This window comes from Leucopleurus acutus, assembly GCF_964270905.1.
Source record: "Leucopleurus acutus genome assembly, chromosome: 16".
Lineage (NCBI taxonomy): Eukaryota > Metazoa > Chordata > Mammalia > Artiodactyla > Delphinidae > Leucopleurus > Leucopleurus acutus.
Genome location: NC_139158.1, coordinates 29,172,921 through 29,198,249, shown reverse-complemented (window position 1 = coordinate 29,198,249; position 25,329 = coordinate 29,172,921). Strand labels below are relative to the sequence as shown.

The window sequence follows — 25,329 nt, the reverse complement described above, 5'->3', positions numbered from 1 at the left end:
TTCCCTTCATTTAGACAACAAACAGGGCAGCTTTTACAGAGGCAATTCAGAGCTGAAACTTCCTAAGCAGGTCTTTCCACCGTCTGTGGACAGTTCTCCTACATCCCTGGTTTGAAACCTCACTGTCAAGTTCAAGCACTCACTTGCTTTTGTTTAGCAACTCCAGGCAAACTAGGTCAATGATCTGTAACCTTTCTTACATTTCTTCCTCAACCTCTTCCCCGCCTCACTCCAAACACACCTTCACACTTACTGGAAATCAGGCTACCTCTGACTGGCTCCACTGGTGCTCAAGGTCATCCTTTAAGGGGCTCCTTCTTCCCCACCACACGCAGAACGCAGCATTCCACAATGGCACCCCTCCTCTCTTGTCAGGTCAGTCTGCTGAGAGCCCTCTCGCTCCTCCACCCCAATTTCCACCTGCTCATTCCATTTCTCTAAGCTTAGCACAGTATACCCCACCATTCTGCCAAACCAATTAACTGTCCTCACCAGATACATTCTGCCTTCTTGTGCAGAATAATTTCTTCCTTATTAGAAGGCCTTGTGGGCACTCGTTCTGTCTGGTTTTGTTCTATATGTTTTAAAAGCCCAACTGTGAGATTCTTGAGGAAAGAGTGCTGGGCTTGGAGTCAGAAGACCTAAGCTCAAGTCTGACAGTTAAATGATCTGGAGTGAATGCTTCAATGTGAAGCTCAGTTTCCTCATCTGGCAAATGGGGACCATTCATCATGGGGTTACTGAGAAGAATGAGCTTGATGAACTATAAAGCACTTGGCAAATGTAAAGGGTTCTTTCTAGCCCTAAAACACACAGCACTATGTTTTTAATAAATAATTTTGGAGCTGATTTGATCATTGGGACAACGTCAGATCCAAAAAGTACAACAGAAATTTAACCTGTTGGTAAAGTTTAAAATTGGTATGTTGTATAAAAGGGGAAATTTCTGATTGTAGTGGAATATACTATACTATCTTTCAAATCTAAATCACCTGTTAATTCTAGTAAGATTCCATTTTAAATAGATCAATTGGTTTTCACTCTGGTAGAAACTGAGATAGTCAGAATGTTTAATCTTAACATCTAAAAAAATCTAGCAAATAACTAATTTCTCAAACAACTGAGGAAATCAGAAAGTAGTCATTGAAACAGGATTTTCTTTTTTTCTTTCTTTTTTTTTTTTTTTTGCGGTACGCAGGCCTCTCACTGTTGTGGCCTCTCCCGTGGCGGAACACAGGCTCCGGATGCGCAGGCTCAGCAGCCATGGCTCATGGGCCCAGCCGGTCCACGGCATGTGGGATCTTCCTGGACCGGGGCATGAACCTGTGTCCCCTGCATCGGCAGGTGGACTCTCAACCACTGCGCCACCAGGGAAGCCCCGAAACAGGATTTTCTTTTGCTAAACTCCTTAAAATGTTTTCAACAAGCTGATCCAGAATTGGCTCAATGTAGAATTATACAGTGTTTGGGTTCTTAAGGTTTCAAACCCAGGCTATGATGGTGTATAAGCCTTTCTACCATGAACAAAGGAAGATAAGATCTTCAGAAATTTTAGTCACTTAGTTAATACTGGATACAAGATAGAAATGAAAAGTAACAGAAAGAAAATAGACTCATTAGTTTCTTTCAATTCTGACCAATCTCCTAAACGAAATGGAATAAATTGGTTCTAAATATTAAGAAATGTTTCATGGCTAATAATTAAATGAGGTGAGTTCCAACCTCTTCTCCCATCATGTTATCTCAGGCGGCTTCACAGGAGGAGACATATGGCCCATAAACATGTATCTCTCTACATGCATGTATGCAACTACATATGTGTTTATGTAAATACACATCAATGGAAGTAAAAACGATGTGAATTCCAAGTCTTCATGAGAAACCCAGATTAAACATTTAAAAATGAATAAAGGTTAGACCATTTGCAGGGGTCCTTTACGGACCTTTCTACAGTGTAAGGGTTTATTCTTGTTGATGGCACCACTGCTACAGTTTTCCAAGGGGCTACATAGCTTCTATGAAAGAGCCTGTATCCTCAGAAGACCTCGTACTAAAATTTCCAAGTAGTTTGACCAAAGAAATTCCACAAACAATACAAACAACCCCATAAGTAAAATTATTTTTACTTTTCATTGCCAAAGAAATGAAATGAAGATCATAAGATTAAACAACTATATGAGAGGATTAAAGGTTGTATAAATTATAAAATACTAGCTCTTTGAAAAACAAGACGGGTTTCCCGGGTGGCGCAGTGGTTAAGAATCCGCCTGCCAATGCAGGGAACACGGGTTCGAACCCTGGCCCGGGAAGATCCCACATGCCGTGGAGCAACTAAGCCCATGTGCCACAACTACTGAGCCCGTGCTCTACAGCCTGCAAGCCGCAGCTACTGAAGCCTGCACGCCTAGAGCTCGTGCTCCGCAACAAGATAAACCACTGCAATGAGAAGCCCGTGCACCACAATGAAGAGTAGCCCTTACTCTCCGCAACTAGACAAAGCCCAAGCCCACGTGCAACAACGAAGACCCAAATGCAGCCAAAAATAAATAAATAAATTAAAAAAAAAAAAAAATATATATATATATAAAATAAAACACAAGAAACAGGCAAAGTATATTTTAGGTACTATTTTTCAAATATTCACAATACTGTGAGTCTGTATTAAATTTTGAAAAGTGGCATGTTTAAGGATATAACTTAAAATTAACATTTCAAAATAATAAAAAGAGGAAATAACGTGAAGTGATAGTTATCTGTTTATTTCTATTGCAAATTATCATTTAAAAGTTATTAAACTGGCTCTGGTTACACTTTAGGTAAAATAAATTTTGCAATCATTTCCCCAAAGTTTCAGTGTCTCTCCAGGCAAAGCTGTATTTGAGAAATGATTACACATTTCAGAGTTCCCTCCATAGTTCTTTCTTAAATCTGGAAAAAGGGAAGTTTGGGGAACAAAACACATGTATATTCACATAGGTCTACACCCCTTGTTTGCTGGGTTGCAAATAAACCCAGGGGCTGGTTCAAAGCAGACACCTTGGCCCCTGCCTCTTACTTTTGAGGTTCTCTTTCAGATGAGCGGGCCAAGCACGTGAGCCAGCCTGACCCTGGGCTGAGGTTGGAGTGGAAGGCTGCTGGCATGCAGGCTGTCCCTCTTCACTCTGATGCTCACCAACATGTAAAGATGGTCCAACCGCAGGTTCCAGCTGCAGTGTTTCCATCAGTCCCTCCCAAATGCCTGGATGGCTGCCAGGTGAATAGAACAGCCACAGGAACCTAACTGCCAGCATTCCTCTTTCCTTCATTTGCCCAACTAATCAAAGGTGTAATCAGGACACACCACAGTCACAAGACACCTCCGTGCCCTCATCTCCTACCGCTCTCCTCTCTGCTCCGCACCCCCCATCCTGTTCCTCCCTCAGGACCTTTGCACTTACTGCTCCTGCTTCCTGGAGGGCTTTCCCCAAATTTCCTCAGGGATGGATCATAGCACACAGGCTTCACTCTAAGTATCTGTTCAAATGTCATTTCCTCAGAGAGGTCTTCTCTGTCTTCTAAAATAGTTATGCCCACCCTCCCTGCTCTCATATCTATCTTATCACCCGTCTTTATTTCTCTTTGTAGCACTTATTACCTAATATTACCTTGTATGTTGTTTCCTAGGGCTGCCATAACAAATTATCACAAACTTGGTGGCTTAAAACAACAGAAATTTATTCTCACAGTTCTGGAGGCTAGCAGCCCCAAATCAAGGTTGCAGCAGGACTGTGCTCTCTCTGGAGGCTCTAGGGAAGAATCCTTCCTTGCCTCTTTCCTAGCTTTTGGTGGCTCCAGGCATTCCTTGGTTTAAGGCTGCATCACTCTGGTCCCTGACTTCATGTTCACAGGGCCTTCTTCCCTGTGGATTTAGGACCCATTCTAAATCCAGGATGATTTCATCTTGAGATCCTTAATTAATGACATCTGTACAGACACTATTTCCAAATAAGGCCACATTCTGAGCTTCTGGGTGGACACAAATTTTGGGGGGATACTACTCATCCCCCTACATCTTGTTTATTTTCCTGTTTGTTGTCTATCTCCACATTTTTTTTCTTTTTTTTGGTGCACTGCGCAGCACGTGGGATCTTAGTTCCCCGACTGGGATCAAGCCTGCGCCCCCTGCATTGGAAGTGCAGAGTCTTAACCGCTGGATTGCCAGGAAAGTCCCCTATCTCCATATTTTAACTCCATGAAACACAAGCTCTCACTTGTTCATCACTACATTTGCAGCTCAGACAGTGCCTGGCACAAAGCAGGCACAAAATAAACATTTGTTAAAGACTGAATGGGGATAAAAAGATAAAGAAGACAAAGCTCCTCCTCACCGAGTTTACAATTTAGTGAAGAACAAAACATGAGTACCAGATTATAACTTGACCCAGTCTGTGTGTTTCAACTCCATTTAATGATGTACAGTATATTCAGTACCTCCTATAATGAGGAGGCTGGAAATAGGCTATTTATAGGAGGCCAGCACATCCTCACCAGCATAAAATATTTATTTTCCTAAGTGAGCACCATTTGCAGTATGGCATAAATTTCAGCAGATGGTGTACATGCCCTCTAGTGGCCAAGAGAATAGTTACCTCAGTGTGTTTTTTTCCTCAGTGGCAACTGAAATATTTCTGCATTAATGTTAACTCACACTTAGAAAATTTAAAGCTACTTAATTCACAGTCGTATAGAACTATGAGTTAACAGAAACAGTATCAAGTTATGTGTGCAACATTCAGGGTACAAACAACCCTCTTACTAACAAACAACAGGATAACAGCAGGTACCAGGCAGTCTACTAGGTTTTTCTCCGAAGTGCTCAGGTTTCTGTCACCTGGCAATTTACCCAATGCCCTGCTTCTCCCTCCAAACAATCCCCAAGCCTTCTCCTATCTCACTTAAAACAACTTGGTTTACCAAAACTGCTAAGAACAAATGAATGGATGTGTGCTAAATCACTGCTCTTAAATAAATTATAGAAATTCATGAAAAGATTTCAAAAATATTTTGGCTACAGATATAAGAGTTCTAAATAATACTGTTGGCATTTGGTGGGTAGATTATAAGGTACAAATCAGATAATTCTGTCACATTCTTTAAAATATAAAAAAGAAAGCATTATTGATGTAGAAGCTACCGACACTTAAGACAAGTATGTCTAAAAAATACTGACAAATGAGCCCTAAAACTGTGACCGTGAAAGTGACATTACCATATTTGGTTCTATCCCCTTTCCAATCAACTTAATGTCTATCCAAAATAAAAATGACACTGGGTTATGTTTGCCTATGTTGTCCACAAGTAATAAATTAAATTGTCCTGTCTGTATCTTAAATATGCAGAAGAACTTTCAAGGAAGAGGAATTCTACAACTGGAGTAAATGAAAGAAGCAGAATTTCTTAACATGGTTTGCAACAAGATGACTTAAAGTTCCTGATCTCCCTCTGCGGTGTCCACCAGAAAGTCCACTTAGTTTTTAGCTACATTCATTATTTATAAGGCAGGTATGATTTTAGTGCATATCTGGGAAGAAAATTCTGGACTCTACCCAGCCTCAATACTGTGATTATCATACATAGAGCACTCCCAGTTCTGCAGAATAAATGCTAATGACCCAATTAATAACAGGAAATGGTAAAACTCTACTGCTTTAACAGTAAGTCAATAGCCACGGCCCATCCTTTATCACTAATTATTCTTAGAACCATTCCTAAAGATGAAGGAAAAAAGTTACAGTCAAATTAAGAAGCTGACTTTCAAAAGTTTTCTTTCATGAAAAAGGAAGATTCAAAAATTACATTAAATAATTAAATATTCAAAGTTTTAACCTCTAGATACATAGTGAAGTTTCAAGTCAGAGACCTTAAACATTCCTTTGTGTACAAGGAAGAATTTTGGGAGCCAGAAGACCTAGGCTACAGTCCAGTCTCCACTTAGGGTACATCACACCCAGTCTGTACCTTATCTTCTTAATCTGTTGAAAGGATCTACAATTTCCATCTATCTCACATGGCTGTTGGGAAGATTAGAAGTAAAAGCACTTGAAAACTGAAGGGCACTTACCAATGAATAGTCTATTCATTTTTTGTTTGCTAATAATGTCTAAAGTATTTTGGAATCTACAGAATAAAGTATTTGAACCATCACTCTTTTTTTTTTTTTTTTTTTTTTTTTTGCGGTACGCGGGCCCCTCACTGTTGTGGCCTCTCCCGTTGCGGAGCACAGGCTCCGGACGCGCAGGCCCAGCAGCCATAGCTCACAGGCCCAGCCGCTCTGCAGCATGTGGGATCCTCCCGTACCAGGGCACAAACCCGTGTCCCCTGCATTGGCAAGCGGACTCTCAACCACTGCGCCACCAGGGAAGCCCATAATCATCACTCTTTTAATGTCTTTCTACAATGTTCAGTAAATTAAAGGCAAAATTGTTTTCCTAAAAATTACATCTCGGGGAACTAAGATCCCACCTGCTGTGGGGCAACTAAGCCTGTGTGCCACAACTAGAGAGCCTGTGCACCAGAACTACTGAGCCCGCTCACTCTAGAGCCCCCGTGCCACAACTAGAGAGAAACCCGTGCACCACAACAAAGAGCCCGTGTGCTGCAATGAAAGATCCCGCATGCTGCAAGGAAGATCCCACGTGCCGCAACTAAGACCCGATGCAGCCAAATAAATTAAAAAAAAAAAATTGCATCTGGTTTCAGTGTCATATTTTATAAACATAAAAGTATGGAGAATGATGCGCAATCTGATTTGGGTAGGTTTGAGATATCTAAGTCAAATAAAATATTTTCCATTGGTTAAAAACTTCTACTCTTCTAGGTAATTCATTATCAAATCATCTGAAACAGGCTTTTAAAAGGATTCATCTGTAGGACTTATAAAAATTCAAACCAAGCTAGAATTAGAGCATTCCTGTTTATAATAGCAATAGAAGCGTATGTGAATAGAGTTCAGTATACGTATAATAAAAGTTTATGTCAATATGGGAAGTTGTTAATTTCAGGGTATCATCACTTCCCAAGTAATAAACCCTAACTACACAATCTTATGATGATCCAAACTGTTCGCAAATATCTGGATTAGAGACAAACTTATGAGTAATCAATGTGTGTTTTTAAAATGAGGGGAAATTTATCAAATGCACTCCTATAAGACGTCACAAACACATCTAGAGATAGAAGCAAAAAACAAAGCCATCCTAACAAACCTTAGAAGTGCCACAGAAACATTAAATAATTATTTCAGCCCAATTTTGGTATACCTAAATTTAAACACATTTGATATTGAAATCTATATAAAAATATAAATTAGGAGACAAGGCTCTTGATCAAAACAAGTATCTTTCATACTAAGACTTCTTTAAATCATCAATACCCTTAACACATTTAGGATGCATACTTTTTAGGGGGGTGATTGTGGTACAGACAAACAATTTGAGTAGAAAGTTGAATATCAGGGACATCTATTGATGACAACATAACTCACTCCTGGCTCTAGCTCCCCACAGGTAACACTCCAGAATTTTCTAGTTAAGGCACTGCTTAATTTTCATCTTCTTTCTACTGATACTGTTATAAGCAGATAAACTTGCAACAATTAGATTGTGGCATTGTGTGCTACATGAAAAAACGTGTTTATACTAGGACCTGTGGGGCATCCTTAAGGCCTTATTTGGGGAAACAATAATTGAGAGCAGTGGCTCTCAACTGAGGTGATTTTGCCCCCCTAAGGGGCATTTGACAATGCCTGGATATTTTTGGTTGTCACAAGTAAGAGGGGGGTGCTACTGGTAACTAGTAGGTGGAGGCCAAGGATGCTGCTAAACATCCTGCAAAGCACAGGACAGCCCCCAACAACACAGAATTATCTGATTCCAAATGTCAATAATGCTGAGGTTGAGAAACCTTAACTTAGAGGAATGTCTGAAAGTATATTATGCTCCAGAGTGGGGCCTCCCAAAATTCCTTTATCTTTCCTATTTATTTAACTATCAAAAACCATGACAGTGGTTTCATTTCTGGATCTGGAATTTTGTCTTTATGTTATCTTACAGAGAGTAAATGAAATTGATATCACTTCTTCCTAGGCAGTATTTGGTATGTTTCACAAGATAACTGGCTTCACATTTGAAACCATGCTGGGCATGACTCCCGAGTTCTTTCACAATTAATCAAATACTGCCTCTTGCCAACCCAACAATTTCATCTCCGTGAAAAGAAGCCCAGCAAAGATGATTCTAACGTGATAAAAGCCATCTACAGCTTTCGGGAGGCACTTGAAAGGCTGACAGAAGCTATACAGCGTCCCAGCTTGGCAGCACTCTCTTGGGTCTCATCTTAAAGGCAGTCTCATCATTGCTGTACATCTTCTAATTAAGTGGGCTGCCAAAAAACAACCTTGAGTAATGTTGTATGGACTCAATGTCAGACTTGGAGCATAATCTCTGAAAGTGCTGCTGGAAAGCAGGTACAAAGAATGCAACTGCTCAAGGTCAGGAATCATCCTGGCTGCTCAGTCATAACCATGCACTTGTCTCCCCTGCAGATCCAACTACAAAGACACTACAAACATCTTAGAGGCAATAAATAAAAAAGGAGTAGAAAGATCTCTGATACAGATGCTCAAAGGCATTGTGTCAAAAATACTTTCCCAACCACAAATGATGAAACTTCTTCTGTCTGCCTCTTTCCAGCCTCTAAACTTCACCAAAGCCAGCAGTCAGGAGGGATTATCTGAGCCAACTCCCTTATTTCAGAGATGAGAAATCTGCATAAAATGCAGAAATCACAGATTTCTGTCAGGGCTAAAACCCAAGCGTCCAGAGTGCTAGCTGAGTCCGTCTTATCACATGACCTCTGCTAAGAACTATCTCAGAACTCTCTGGATACAAATCTCTGATAGAGCTGGATATAATAATAAAGCCACCTCTCTGTGCTCTTTTAAGGCTAAGCAATCTCAATTTTTTCCACACTCTTTTGGTGTAGGGTAAGTACATGCTGTATGCTATTTGATGTTCCACAGCTCTTCTCCCATTTCTTTATTTTTTAGAAGATACTGACTGAAAATTTAAAGAAAAAACCAGAGGGTACCAATCTGGGCATGGTGTTCTATAAAAGTCCCAACAGAAGCTAAGCTGGAGGAAGAACTCTTGGCCCTTAAAGGTCATTTTTTATCACCTTAATTACAAAACAAACAAAAGGTGTTTATATCAATATAAGTTGGGAATTCCGGCAGGTGCTGTGCACATTTTGAGCTCTCTCAGTAGTGCTAAATATCCAGGATTTTTCCACAATGTCATTTTCACTGATAAAATTTCATTTATTAGGACTACATCCTAGCAGGCATTTCCTTTTTTTTTTTTAATCTCATCCCTGTTTTACAGATGAGGAAATGGAGGCATAAAGAGGTTAAGTATAATACCAGCCGGAGGCCACACAGCTAATAAGGTGGAGATGAGTTTGGATTCAAGTCTGTCCAAGTCCTGATTCTTCACCATTTTGCTGGACCACCTCCAGTGACTGCTTGTCATCTGGTGCAAATCTATGTGAAAACCCACATCATGCAATCATTGCACCTAAAAGTTAAAAGGAATCTCAAGAAAACCCTGTTCCCGAGCCCTGACGCCTGACAGATGAGTGACCTGCCCCAAGTCACAGACCCAGTTAGTGCTGCCAAAGGGACTAGGCCCAGGCGCCCTGCCTCCTACTATAGCTCCTGCCCAAGTGCCTCCCAGGCAAAACGGGAGCAAGCCCATGAGGGGCACAGAAACCCACCCTTTTATAAGAGTCAGGAAGCATTCACCCTAATGCACATCTGACAACTACAAGCAGAATAACTAGATAGTAACACTGCTGCTTAGAGAATCTGCTAATAGTTAACATAAAGTGTTCCTAACATAATTGAAAAAAGCTGTAAATGATGTTCTAGGGAAAGAAATTCACATCCTACCTACATAAAATATACATAGTGTAAAAGGTAAACTTCAACCAAGTGGTAAATGTTAAATTCTGAATTACTGAGGTGTGGATTCATATGGTTTTTATCTCTGTCAGGTACTTATGGTCTTGATTTTGTTGTAGCTAAGTATCATTTTTACTTGTGTCCCAGTATGATTTTATACTTGATTCAATGAATTTTTTTGTGGAACTATTTTTATAATTTACTGAGATGGTTTTAAGCTTTATACTGGCCTCTCAATAAGCTGTCCTGAAAACACACTGAGGATCCTACCAAAATAATCCATCAGGGGTTGACTGGCAATGGGAAAGCAGTAGAGAAGCCATGTTAGGAAACTTTCTGTTAATGAACCTTGAAATTGTTATGCACTTAATAAAACAGAAAGGAACATATTCCTAGTTTTGTTTTGCTTTTTTAAAGCTAAACTACAACTGACAAGAAAAACCACAGATCTGAGTAAAATGCTGTAAGCAACAAATAAAATTTTTGGAAATCTGTAGCTGCATAAAAATTATAAGTTAATTTTTACATACTCTAACTTAATTGTGAGACAAACTGAAAGTTTGTTAAAAATTCCTGAATAAAAAATAGATAAGGTTTTGCAAGTATTTTACTCTCTAAAAACTCACTTGGCCAAACTATCCCTATAATCAAGTATCTCAAAAAGCATTTAATTGGGGCTTATCTCTAATGTGATCTTTTAATTGCTACAAATCAGGAGGTATAAAGACTCTTCTAATATAAACAATCCAATGCAACCCAGTGAAGCCTGGGGGAATGGGAGAAGATAGGAAAGATAGGTACCTCATAGTTTGAGAGAAAATCTAGTAATTCTGATTGAGATGGGATGTAGAGAAGTGGTTTCATCACACGGCGGACAAACTTCTCAATGTAAACAGCACTCATGGGGCCTTTGTATTCGATTGGTCCAAAACTAGTACCAAAAAAATAAAAATTAAAAATAATACACCACGCATTAAACCTGTAATATATACCTGAAATCATCAACATCACAAAATGAAAAAGTCTTGCTTTAGGATCCCAACTGTTTCATATGTAAGTAGCCTTCCTTGTCTCAGGAGGTAACTGGAGGGCCAATTAAGAACAAGCATTTTATGTAAGGGGGGGTACAAGGGGCCGTTACTTTTTTATATGAGCGTAATTCTGCAAACTGAATTTCAGATCAAAGAACATTCATTCTAGTCTCTGAAAAAAATTAATTTTCACTATATTTCTTTAAAAAACAAAACAAAACAGACAGACGACCCTGGAAACTGACCAAATGCCAAAGGATTCCAGGATCTTAACTACACAATTCAATTGGGGGTGGGGGGGACGTAGGGGCAGACTTTCCAAGTCACTCCAAAATAAGGAACAAGTTGAATAGTTGGTCCTTGGCCTACTAAAAAGTAGTTATTAAATATTCTTCGATGCACTTACACAAAGGATCACTAAATGAAACTTAAACCTATTTAAAGCTTTATTACAACAACAAAAAATTATATGAAGGTATGAAATCAGGGACCTATACAAATGATCTTCCTTATTTTCCCCTCCAGTTGTGCTTGGGAATGCACAGGAATTTGATTTAGTATTGCTAAGCAATGCTTCCAACATTCAGTTATCCTAAGCTAATCAGAATCCTCACATGGCTTTCTTCAATCTTGCACAAAAGAGACATTGCTCAAATATAATTGGATGGTATGTGGTGGGGGTGAGGGAGTATGGTGAAATTCACCAATTCCATAACCATTCTTCTCTCTAAATAGAAATTGACATTAAGCTTACCTTTAATAGCAACAATAGAGCACAGTAAAGAAATGTATAAATGGTGATCACATAACTATAATATATGGTTACAGAAATTAACACACACATATAATGTGATGAGATAAACACAATTCTTCGGTGTGCACTGCAGAATATGATACCAGACAGAGGAATAGTAGCATGAAAAAAGTAAAAATAGCATTCTACATGCACAGCTGAGAGACTGGGTGAACAATTCTGTCAATTCAAGACTTACTACAACTCATTTGTTAACTAATTCAAGTTTTAAAATTACTACCACCACCAACCCCATCAACCACCACCAATTTTTAATTTAAAGGAAGAAATCAAAAAAATCATCTGATAACCTATTTTGTTGAGCAAAAAGGAGGCAAGTGATCTGGAAACCTCGTTACTCAAGCAAACAGGCTCTGCTGAGGTTCCCTGGTACCGTGTTACAAGGGTCCCAGTGACTCGTAATGAGACGATCCCAGGATGCAGGATGTAGGACACGTTTTGCCAACACACTATAGCCATTGCCTTAGGACAAGCTGATCTAGGGCAGCTGAACTCTGCACAGAGTGTTTTGAGAAAACTACTTCCTGCTTCAGAGCCTTTTATAAACTGCCTTTGTAACTGGCATCAATACAAGCCAAAAAATGGAATCTACTTTCACAAAACAGAAAAGCCTGTTAATTTCTGTAAGCAGCTACTACTAGTTAAGCCATTACACAAACAGTAACAGCAAGAACACACACAAACAGCAGTGGTCTGTCCAGTGATGAGACTCAAGGGCCATATTTGCAACCACCATTAGCCAAAAGAACCTCAAGACTACCAAATGCTCACAAGAGAGTTTAGTTGAAGGAACACATTCATTCACATGTGTATGTATAAAACAGAGGACTTGAAGATTCTTAAATAGAATATGAAAAGGCTACCTTTTGGGTACCTCTGTGCCTTAGCACTTTCTTCTATTTTTGGAACATCGGGAATGGTAGATGTTGAAACAGGTATTAATGGGTCTGAACTGACTTAAACAAGTAAAAGTTTAACAGGCAAAGATGAGGGGCAAGCACTTCAAGGCAAGTACCAGCCTCAAATTCCTCATGTGTAAAATGAGACGGTTGGACTAAGTATTTCTAAAGTTCCTTTCGTGTCCTTCCAATCTTTCTATAAAACTAAGAAAACAAATAGTGCAAGACAATGTTACACACCCACATATCCCAAAATGACATTTGTATTCAATTCAAGGGAACTCTTGTTATTTTAATGTCACATCAAGTTAAGTCTACCTCTGGGCAGCTGGCTTGGTTACATACAGTTGCACGACCTACACTCCCTGCTAGCCATCTGTGCCATATTTCCTATTTCGAAAAAAAGAAGCGCAGGGATCTCTCCAGGGGAAGCTTATCGCCCATTACACAGCACTGACTTTGAGATCCTTCAAGTATAACACCTTATACTTACCTTCTGGAAAACAAAAAAAAGTAACCATCAGAAAGTCACTCTGAGAAACTGTTCTTATACCCAGAGGAAAATTTGAGGGTGGAGATAGGGTAGGAAAGCATGTTTTTGCCCAAATACTATTTAATAGCTCCTGAGAAACAATACTCTGTTCCACACAAAGTTTATGTTAGAGACATGGGAATGAGCTGAAAGATGACAGATAATCCACAAATGATAGTCTGTTGATGTTTGTAATAAATCCCCATTGATTAAGGCCCAGGAATTTTAGAGGGAGGAAATAAAGCCTAAAAAAGTAAAGCTCTTACTGGTGAACTCTTCTTAAACCATTTTACAGTAACAAACTTTAAGCCAATTATACTACACAGAGTCCAGAATCCCATCTCCTGTCTCCAAAATCCTTCAAGTCAGATTTTAGACATAACTTAACACCCACAGCAAGGTCTGGGCAGTTCTCCAAAATGAAACACCAGTATTTCTGCAGCAAAATGAGTACAGTGGCACCTGATGTGGTATAAAGACTATAGGTGGCCCCTTGCTACTTCAGGCCAGATGAATGCATTTGGGGACAAAGTTCATGGAAGTCTTTCAGGTTTTAAAAGCTCTCTGGATTTCAGAATGATAGATTATAGGATTGCGGACTTGTAGTCTTTTTCTTCCCAATTTGAAAAGATGTTAGATACCCTCTTGACTATGCTATGCTGCCAGGTAATGGGATAAGGACTTCTGTATATTTTTATACCATAAAATACTTTTCAAACATTTGAAATGTTCAGCCACACAATGGAGTAACTGGTGTAATAAAAACAATGCTATCGAATATGTAATGACATGAAAAAGTGTTCACAAAATAAAGAAAAAGCAGTTGAAGAGATAGTATTACTACACGATCCCATTTTTTAATTTAAAAAAGGGGGGGTGGATATGTATATTCACAGGAGGATATAAATCAAAACACACAGTGATTATGAATGGCTAATAAAATCACAGATCCTTTTATTTATTTTTGCTTATCTGTATTTTCTCAATTTTCTACAGTGAATATAACAAAAATCACTTTGAAACTGATAAACTTAATTGGAATTAGAATCGCTACTTCAAAGTTCTTACCTCCGATGATACAGATATATTACAGGAAAATAAAAGAAGTGTTTCTGTTTTCTGCATTTCCCCTGATTCCACCAACAGTTAACTGCAACAAACAACACCTGCAAGCCAAAGAAGGTTTCAAATAACTATAAACAGCAACTGAAAAATTGCCAAGATTTAAAAGATAAAATTATAGAAATGGAACAATTCCTCTCTGAAACAGAAAGTATTAAAAAAATTGTTTTTTGAGTGTTCAAAGAAGGTCATCATTTACCACGATAAGGACAAACAAAGACACCTGTCCATAGTGTCCAGCTAGGACTCTGAATATTTTGGAGTCTGGCCCAAGAGGAGAATGATTTGCTTCAAATTCTGAAGTGAATGACACCAGCAAACTTTTTCTAAGCATGGTTACACTAAAACTCAGTAGTAGGATGTGTCTTTTGTTAGTCAAACTGAGCATCTGAGAAGGAAAAAAATCTTACCTACAGATGAAATATCACAGATTTCAAAGGACCATTTTTAATTTTTTAATAACTATATTAAAAATGAATAAATAGATGACTAGAGCTATGCTCTAAAATGTACCATTCGATAGCAAAATATGGATTAAGTATGTGTTTATAGGTAAATGCTAAAGTATTTAAGGAGGAATATCCCAATGTCCACAATTTACTTTGAAATGTACCCAAAATAAGATGGATTAACAGTTAGATTGTAGCAGAGTGTCTCACCTGTGCTACTACTGACATTTTGGGCTTGAATTGTTACAGGGTTTTTTGTTGATGTTATGTTTGTTTTTGTTGGGGGTGGGGTGAGAGGAGGCTCTTCCACACACTGGATGCAGCATGGTGTAGGATCCCTGGCTTTTACTCCTTAGATGCCAGTAGCATCCCCCTCAGGTAGTGACAACCAAAGACCTCTCCACAGTCCCAAAGGTCCCCTGAGAGACAAAACTGCCTCTAGTTGAGAACCACTGATTAGAGGGATGGTAAGATGAACAAACACATGATAAAACAAGTGTAATAAAATGGTGATAGAATTTAAGTGGCAGGTATATGACCTTTGCTATATATTTTAAATTTTTTATAATAAAATATTGAAAACATATGAAGACTACAAATGAAAAGTCACTTTCAGATGCCTTATATTTAGATAGCAATATTGCTCAAAACTTAGTGGAAACTCACAAGAGCTCCTTTTATAGTCTATCTATTAGAAAGAAGAGCAACAATATCTTTACTAAGGTTGACATCTCAAAAATAGGGCACAATCTACCGTGTATGCTAATTTTATTAAGTAATGTGGCACAAAAAATTTTTGCCTGTTTCCAAAAATAAACCCAGTCCTTTTCCCTACTGAGAACATAGAACAATAAGCTCTCAATTTAGAAGAAGCTGAAAAAATTTTTTGAAAAAAGCAGAGCCCATCAGCTGTGGACGGCACTGTAACCTCTACCATTTGTCCCGTGACCTTTAACAAACCACTCTGCCCTCTAAACCTGAGGTCCTGCTTCAGAGGAACCAGGCTACCAGCATCAGCTTGCAGGGCTGTCCTGAGGAACAGCACGGGCCTGCACACCAGCACACCATCCCTATAGTCACTCTGAAGGATATATTCCCTAAGCTGACAGTAAGATAACAAGTAATTGACACTTACCCTAAAATGAAACAGATTCTCCCCTTTTCCCCCACAAGTTCTCTAAATTTAGAAAACTTGGGGAATGACTTACAAAGTGGTGATTTCCTTTAAGCTTACCTCCTAGTGCTCCCTTAGAGTCCTTTCCTCCCTGCAAGTGCTGGCTTGGTTACTATCAGCCATTTTTAAGGGGGGTGAGAGAGAGGGGTAAAGGGAAGACAAGGAATAGATCAATTCCATGGGTCCAAAGCTGGAACACAAAATCACAGCCCCCTCAGAATCAATGTTATACGGAATGAAGAGTTCTATTTAAATACTACTTGGTACTACACATTCAGGGATATAAAACAGTTAAAAAGGCTTTGGCAGGCTGGGCAGGAAGCCTAGTCACCATTTATAACATTGTTTCTAAGAAAAACCAACTGAGAGTTCCAAATGAACTTCTGGAGCTCAGCTGCACCACAAGTTACCCCAGATCAGTGGGTGTCAGTAGCAGCCTCTTAGAAATCTACGGGATGCTTTTCTGCTGGTTGCAATGACTGGAGGAACTATAGGGCATGTAGTGGGCAGAGGCTGTGGTACATATCCTGCAATGTTCAAAACTGCTCTGCACAGGGAATAGTCATCCGCATCACCCAGAGCAGTTTTAAATGTCCTGCCAAATACTAATGTTGAGGGAAACCTGTTTGTTATTATTCAAGCTCAGAACCTAACTCCATTTTATATGTGAATCCAAAGCATGGCTTTTGTGTTCACTGAATTTCTTGGAAGACAACTTCTGTTTAATTGAAGGCAGAAAGTACTTTGTTCGGTTCAGAACTTACCAAGAGCTGTTCACCATTTAGAAAAATCAAATCACTGAGAGCAATGCCCTCATGGCACCTAAGTTGTCAACACATCCTACTTTTATGGGCCTGCATTTGTAACTGTCCCATTCACAGTGGTTCTACATAAAGGTACAGCACTTACATACTGAAACAACATGTGATTTAATTATACACCACTTTTCTTTTTCCCCCATCTTTGTGTTACAATTAGCACATTAGATTGGCTATTTTGAAATTATATGTATAGGGAAGTTTTATCATCTATGAATTCCTTTTGAGGACAGAAAAAGGGACATCATAAAATACATACATAAGGACAATGGGGATCCACTGGATTAAAAACCACTGCCAGACCGAAGGCATATATATCAATTGCCTATATATCCCTCTTACCTAACACAAAGGTGGCATTCATTAAATATTTGTTGAACATAGTTCTGGTCCCGGGATTTAAAAGGTCTGCCTAGTTACACTGTACTCATGACACATAAATTTCTCTTACATAAAATAACTAATCAGCAAATATCAAATGTATATTCAATGAGGATTTTCAGTCTTCCCACCGAAGCCAAACAGCATGGCACCCTGAGATAAGCACTGGCCTGCATCACAAGGAACTGCAGAATCTCCTCCCTCTCCTGCCTCTGACCAACTATGACCATCACAGTCAGAAATTCTATTTCTTTATAGAAGGCTTTACAATTTACGAAGAAAGGCTCCTGGCCTTCACCCTGGCAAAATCAGCCATCTGGGTAAGGTGTCTCTATGGGGATAACCAGCCCTGCACAGGAACTGACGGTCATTTGATTCTCAGGCTGAATGTCAGCATTACCTGGTCTGAAAGCTGACTCGCTACTTGTTCAATTTCTGCCCTGGCGGCGATGGACTGTCCACACCACGGAGCGTAGAAGAACAGGAGCACCACCTCCGAATCCTGGCGAATGTGCTCTGCGTAGTCCAGCTGCCCCTGGAAGAGGTCAAGAACCGGAGACCTCGAGGAGAAAAAGCTGACCGGTGGCTTTGCTGGAATTATCACATCTTTTGCTCGACTAAAAAAAGAGCAAACACAAACAAGATTGTTTAGTTTATCTTCTTCTAACAACAGCTATGTGTGGAAGAAGAATGAAGCTTAAAAGAAAAGTCGTCTTTTGAAAAAGAAAATGGAGTTCCCAAAACACTGACCTGGAGTACAAAAGTAATATTTTGTGCTAAGTTAAGGCAACATTTGGCTGAGAGAATGCAAGATATGAATAACACGCTAAAACAATTCTTGGACTTCCCCAGTGGCGCAGTGGTTAAGAATCCGCCTGCCAATGCAGGGGACACGCATTTGATCCCTGGACCGGGAAGATACCATGCCTCGGAGCGACTAAGCCCGTGCACCACAACTATTGAGCCTGCACTCTAGAGCCTGCGAGCCACAACTACTGAGCCTGCGTGCCTAAAGCCTGTGCTCCGCAACAAGAAAAGCCACAGCAATGAGAAGCCTGCGCACCACAACAAAGAGTAGCCCCCACTTGCCGCCACCAGAGAAAGCCCGCACACGGCAACGGAAACCCAGTGCAGCCAAAAATTAAAAAACAAATATATAAATAACAAAAACGATTTTTTAAAAATTTATTTTATTTATTTATTTTTGGCTGTGTTGGGTCTTCGTTGCTGTGCGCGGGCTTTCTCTAGTGGTGGTGAGCGGGGGTTACTCTTCGTTGCGGTGCACGGGCTTCTCACTGCGGTGGCTTCTCTTGTTGCGGAGCACGGGCTCTAGGCTCACGGGTTTCAGTAGCTGTGGCACGCAGGCTCAGTAGTTGTGGCACATGGGCTTAGTTGCTCCGCGGCATGTGGGATCTTCCTGGATCAGGGCTTGAACCTGTGTCCCCTGCATTGGCAGGCGGATTCTTAACCACTGCACCACCAGGGAAGTCCACAAAAACGATTCTTAACAATGTCTGCCCAGGTATGGGGTGGGAGGGCAGTGGAGAGCAGAAGAGAAGGGTGTCTTTGAGAGAGCGCCAAATCCTAACCACTAGACCACCAGGAAGAGTTGAGAAGGGTGTCTCTGAATAATCCAGATCCTTTCCTCCCCCACCCAAAAGACTCCATCCTCATCTCTCTGCAGCCTTGCTCTCCACAAAAGCCACTGATCTCCAGGGTTTCAGAGCCACCAGTGAGTCACTCAGAATTAAGGGGAGGGAGCACACGTGGCACCACTAATAGGCATCGGAAATGCTTACTATCAACTCACGTTAAGTTTATTGGCTGGAGCTGGCCTGTAGTTACCCAGGGCACTGAGGTAAAAGTAATAATTAAATAATAATGTATATTTCTCCAGATATATGTTATGATCCGAGGGTTAATAACGATGAATAACAAAGCAACAGCCCATTTTACTGGAAAACAGGTTTCCTAAGTACGTATTTGAGATTCCCAGAAGGTCAGGAGGAGAAAGAAAATAAAACTAAACAAGTAGTCAGAAGTCACAGAGCTGCCACTATTTCCCCATCAAGACAAAAAGGTCTCGGCTCAAGCTGCATCCCACCAAGTTAAATAGTCCTAGTAAATGCCTTGAGCTGTCCACATTATCTGCATTAAAATAGTATAAAACCATTATAGCAGCTTAGCTAAGAAACCAATAGAGGAAATAAAAATGGAACCCTAAAAAATATTCAATTAACCCAAAAGAGGTAATTCCCTGGCAGTCCAGTGGTTGGGACTCTGTGCTTTCACTGCCGAGGGCCTGGGTTCAGTCCCTGGTTGGGGGACTAAGATCCCGCAGGCCCCAAGGTGCAGGGGGGGGAAAAATGCAGAAAAGGACCAAGAAAGGAACAAAAACCAGAAGGTACGAATGGAAAACAAATAGCCAGATGGTAGACATAAACCCAACCATATCAACATTTACATTAAATATGAAAGGACTAAACCACCCAATTAAGAGGAAGAGATTGCCAGGTTGGATAATGAAGCAAAACCCAACCATATGCCATCTAAAAGCATTTTGAACATAAAGACATAAGGATGGGAAAAGATAAACCACATGAATAGTAAGCATAAAAAAGCTGTAGTAACTCACTAGGTGAAAGGATAAATAAACTGGGGTGTATTCTTACAATTAAATGTTACTCGGCAATATAAAAAAAGAACTGATACACACTATAACTGGATGAGTTTCAAAATAACTATACTGAATGAAAGAAGTCAGACACTAAAGAATACATGTAAGTGCATTTATATGAAATTCCAAAACAGGCAAAACCAATCTATAATGAAATAAATCACATCAGTGGTTGTCTAGAGCTGGGAGTGGGGCAGTAAGGCTAACCGCAGAGGGGTACTGAGGAAATTTTCTGGGGACAAGGAAATGTTCTATATCTTGACTAAGAGAATGGAGGTGGTTACATTTGCCAAAAGTCATGGACCTATACATGTAAAATGTGTGAATTTTACTGAATGTAAATTATACTACAATGAAGTTGAGTAGCAAAAAGCTTTGCTGGTGTGTCACCTCCTTGGTGAGGATTGCTCTGATGAGTCTACCAGAAGCAGGCGGCTCTCAAATTTTTTTATCTCAGCTTCCCGTTGAGAAGTTGCTTTCATAGCCCTCACCATAATCTGTAACTTACTTATTTTACCTGTTTATTAACTCCATGAGGGCAGGGATCCTGGCTCCCTTTTTCACTGTTATATCCTCACTGTTTGGCAGTTCCCAGTACTCTGAAGTTCAGTAATTTGTGAAATGAACAAACCTACCCTACACCTTACTTGAACCTTTGTGAAAGCAAATTAAACATAAATCCATACAGACATATATTATATTATTAAGGACAATCTGAAAGAATCAAAATGTCAAGGACTTCCCTGGTGGTCCAGTGGTTAAGAATCTGCCTGCCAATGCAGGGGACATGGGTTTGAGCCCTGGTCCGGGAAGATCCCACATGCCACAGAGCAACTAAGCCCGTGAGCCACAACTACTGAGCCTGCGCTCTGGAGCCCGCGAGCCACAACTACTGAGCCCACATGCCACAGCTACTGAAGCCCATGCACCTAGAGCCCGTGCTCCGCAACAAGAGAAGCCACCACACCGCAAAGAGTAGCCCCCGCTCGCCACAACTAGGGAACGCCCACACGTAGCAACACAGACCCAACACAGCCAAAAATAAGTAAATAAATAAATACAAATGTCAGAAGGTCCATTTGCCTTACTAGGGGTGATTCTAAGGAACACCTAATTGTGTTCTAATTTTACACGTGTGCAAATGAACTTGCTAATCTGGTTTCTCAGAATATAGCAAAGTAGAAAGGAGGAGGAACAGGAAGGAATGTGCTGCTAGCTCTGAGATACGCAGCAGACAGCCAGATATTTAGAATCAAAAGAGAAATCACACAAATACCCAAGACCTAAGCTACTCTAAGAGCCTTGGGTCACTTAGTTTGAGGAAGAGAGTCCACCCCCTTCTCTACATCTAGAAGGTGTCAGCTTCCTGAGTTAAGCCGTTTTTAAATATATTGCTTCCCCATTTTAACCAAAAATTATTAACATCATAAAGTAATGCTGTTAAAGGTTGCTATTAAATGCAAATCTCCTATTTATGCACTCACACTAACATTTTAACTCTGCAATCAGGGAGGTCTGTCTATGTAAAATATCTTCATAACCTGAAAACCTGTCACTTACACAATAATTCAAAAAGTTCAGTAAGCAAATGCTACTGTGCTTCAGGCACTGCTCTACAGGAACCAAGGCTATAGGAGGGAACACATGTTCTCAAGGGGCTTCCTTTCTCAGGAAGGGAGACAGGCAAACAACCAAACGTGTAAACAAACATAAAACCACACAAAATGATCATGTTCTGTGGAGAATTTAACACAGTGATGAGACAGGAAACCTAGAAGCTCCTCAATGGGGTGGTGGGCAGGGTGGTATCTTTTTTTATAAATTTATTTATTTGGCTGTGTTGGGTCTTCATTTCTGTGTGCGGGCTTTCTCTAGTTGCGGCGAGCAGGGGCCAGTCTTCATCGCGGTGCGCGGGCCTCTCACTGTCGTGGCCTCTCTTGTTGTGGAGCACAGGCTCCAGACGCGCAGGCTCAGTAGCTGTGGCTCCCTGGCCCAGTTGCTCCGCGGCATGTGGGATCTTGCCGGACCAGGGCTCGAACCCGTGTCCCCTGCACTGGCAGGTAGATTCTCAACCACTGTGCCACCAGGGAAGCCCAGGGTGGTATCTTTTAAGCTAAGACCTGAGTGACAAGAAGACAGTCATGCAGAAGGGAGGGAGGTCTTGCAGTGAATAAGTGACACATTTCTCAGCAAGTCCAAAATGCTCCTGTTTGGAGGTTATTATTTTTGTACTATTCAAATTTCGTCTTAAAAGTCAGATACCCAATCTGAGGGAAAATGTAGGTCTGTGACAATCAAACAGAGGATAATCATCAACTTAGTACCGTTGCTCTGCATGTTCAGAGCAGCTCCTCAAGTAAATGAGCCAGATAAACCCATGGCCCGTCAAAAAGCAAACATTAACCAGGGCAGAGAAAACATATGCCTCTGCCCCAACAGAAACATTCATGAGTTTCCATTTAACTCCTAAATTTGCTCTCGTTTTTGAGAAACTATACCTAGATCAAAGATTTCCTGCAGCTTTGAAGTGTAAATCTCAGGCACCAAAAACTCAAGAGGTGGTTGCAAACAAGGAAGGCCTGTTGCAACTCCCAATTTTTGTATGAGACTCATACTCTACACTTCCTCCCAAAGGATCTAAAGCGGCTTTGAGCTTACAAAACGAAATAAAGCAAAATGAATATATAAAGCAAAATACATATAGAGGTAATAGAGACAAACACACAAACACTCACAATTTTTTTCCCCACAAAAAAACACACCCACAAATCAGGGTAAAAGGAAAGTGAGGATGAAGTCATGGAGATTCAATGCACAGAAAAGCAGGTAGCACAGAGATTTAAGTTCCCAGAAATGCACAATTATTCATAGTGTTTCAACCCCAAATCAACCTTTTCTTAATGTTATCTGATTTGAACTCAGCTAAGCAGCAAGACAGTGAAGAGGGCTGTCACCTGTTTCAGGCCTGGAGCTATTAATAAAAATTAATTTAAAAAATTCTACTCTCCTTTAAGCCTCTGTCCTCATTAACACAAAGATCTTAAAAGTAAAATAGGAAAAGAGTGGCAGAAATGTTAGAGTCAGTTGTAGAGCGATAAAGTAGTATCATGACACCATTCCATCAAAGAAGACTCTAAAAAAATCAATCTGAGTCTATTAAAAGACTGAAATTTGCCAGTGGCACACAAAGAAGCTGGACAGGCAAGCAGCCTGTTCACTGGTTCACTCTCCTTGCCTGAAGTAGGTGGGGACCCTGCTCAGTCTGCTCTAGTAATTGGGTTTACACTCTTCCATCTTCCTGAAATCTCAAAGCACTTTCATATCTATCAAGCCCTGTTCTCTCAGAGCGAACACCGCACGTTATTACTATAGATGGACAAAGTGATGCAAGTAAGCCCCCCAACCCTTACAGGAGAGAAAACCTCTCCTCCTAATTTGAATCCAAATACTACCTTGCAATATTCTACCTTGTAAAATACTTTAATTTCTTTGTGCAGGACGTGATAAAGAACAAGGTAAAGAGACTAATTCCTGACAATAAAGGATTCAAATTCCAGTTCAGCCACTTATTAGGTGGATGTGATTTGGGGCAAGTTTTGCATCACGACCAAAGCTCCACTCCTTCGTGTGTAAATTGGAAGGGGAAGAGTATGTATATCCAGACTTCACTGGATTGAGACTTAAGTGATCCGTATTAGGCTCTCAGGTCATGTGTTAAGTGAATAAATGCATTCATGTAATCGGTAGTTCTCAAACAGGCGATTCTGTTCCCCAGAGGGCATTTGGTACTGTCTGGAGACACTTCTGGTTGTCACACTGGGGTGGAGGGGTAGGAGCAGGTAGTAGGTACTGGCATGTAGTAGACAGAGGCCAGGGATGCCGCTAAACATCCCATAATGTACAGGACAGCCCGCCACAACAAGGATTATCTGACCCAAGATATCAACAGTACCAAGGCTGAGAAACCCCGCTGGTAGTATAGCACCTGGCACATAGCAAATGCTCAATGATAGTTATTATAACTTTCTTTCCACTACAATCCCCAATCCTTTGACATCTCTTTGACAACAGGGGCCACATACTGTCTTTAACAGACTCAATAAAAATGTTCCAAGTTGAAATCTTCCTCGTGGCCAATATGCCAGTCAGTGGCACCACAGATTTATACATTGGAGTCCCAGGAGATACACTGTGGATTTGGGAGCCCAAAAGTACTCTTGAAATTTAAAGTAAATTTTCTATTTGTGTCCTTTCCCAAAGAGAGACATTAACTTTCACTCTTCCTGCTCACTACACTCCAGCCTACTCAGGCCTTCCTTCCAGTTCCAGGAGAACACCAGCCTTGTCCAGCCTCAGGTCAAAGGACCTTTGCACTTGCTCTTTCCCCTCCCCTGGACGCTTCCCCCAGATCTCCCCAATGCTGGCCCCTTCCCCTTCGTGGGTGCCTTTCCTACCTAGCTCCCTTAGGAAGGCCTTTCTGCCCCACGCTCTTCGCTTCTATTCCCTGCACAGCACTTACTGAAGCTCTTTAAAATTATATTAAGTTTTCTAATTTACTGTCTGTACCACCCCTTGGAATGGAGAACAGGGACTTTTTATCTTCATCGCTCACCTGGATGAGCGCTCCGCACACAAGAGGTGCGGATAAATAATCGCTATATCGATGAGTGCATGAATTGTCAACATGTGGGACGCTAAAGGTTGTCTACGCCTAGCCTAGGCATAAGGGAAACAAAATGGGTGATAAATGAGGGTCCTGCAGCCTGGGCAGAAGTGACAGGGGCACCCCCACGAAACCCCAACAGCTGACAAGCAGCTCGGAACCTGGTCCGCCTTCCTCGGTATTAAAATGGGAGGAAGGGGCGCCGGGCAGCACCCCAAAACCTCGTCTTAGGGCTCGCTGGCCGGAGAGAAGGAACGCGGCGGGCATGGCCGCATGCTGGAGGAGGGTCAAGTCCATCGCTCCAGGCAAAGTCAGGCCCGACTTCCCCGGAGGCCGCTACGACCCTCGACCCCGAGGCCCAAGACGGCTACGCGCCGCCCACCGGGCCGAGGGGGCGCCGGGCCCGGGGGTGCGGGCCGCCTCACCTGCAGGTGAATTTGAGTGCGAGGAGCAGCGCGCAGCCGAGCGCCACGGCCCCGCAGAGCAGCTCGGGCCGCCGGCGCGCCATGAGAGAGGCGCCGCGCAGCCCGCGGCGGAGCCGGCCCTCTGAGGAAGCAGCCGGGGCCGGGCTGAGGGAGCCGGAGCCCGCGGGGCCGCCGCCACCGCCACCCTCGTCTTCGGCGTCGTCGCTGCTGCTGCCGCCGCCGCGGCCTCCGCATTCCGACATTACATGCTCCCCGTCGCCGGCTTTATACCGCCGCCGCCGCCAAGGGCCCGAAGGCCCGGCCCGGCCCGTCGCTCCCCAATCCCGCAACTCGCCGAACCAGCTAAC

At 41.4% G+C, this 25,329-nt stretch overlaps 1 protein-coding gene across 3 annotated transcripts in view; it reads right to left on the bottom strand.

Annotated features, from left to right (window-relative positions):
* Nucleotides 1–25,329, bottom strand: part of TXNDC11 (thioredoxin domain containing 11) — a 65,999-nt gene extending 40,670 nt beyond the window's left edge. The window contains exons 1-5 of one of the 3 annotated variants that reach the window (XM_082858079.1): nt 24,983–25,327; nt 24,507–24,610; nt 17,618–17,834; nt 14,342–14,439; nt 10,799–10,928 (exon numbers count right to left, since the gene is read on the bottom strand). In XM_082858079.1, coding sequence (XP_082714205.1) covers nt 10,799–10,928; nt 14,342–14,439; nt 17,618–17,834; nt 24,507–24,610; nt 24,983–25,216 — 783 coding nt within the window. In that variant the 5' untranslated portion in view covers nt 25,217–25,327. Of the gene's footprint in view, nt 1–10,798; nt 10,929–14,341; nt 14,440–17,617; nt 17,835–24,506; nt 24,611–24,982 lie in introns of those variants that run through there. The other 2 variants (XM_082858076.1, XM_082858077.1) reach the window with 2 other exon arrangements.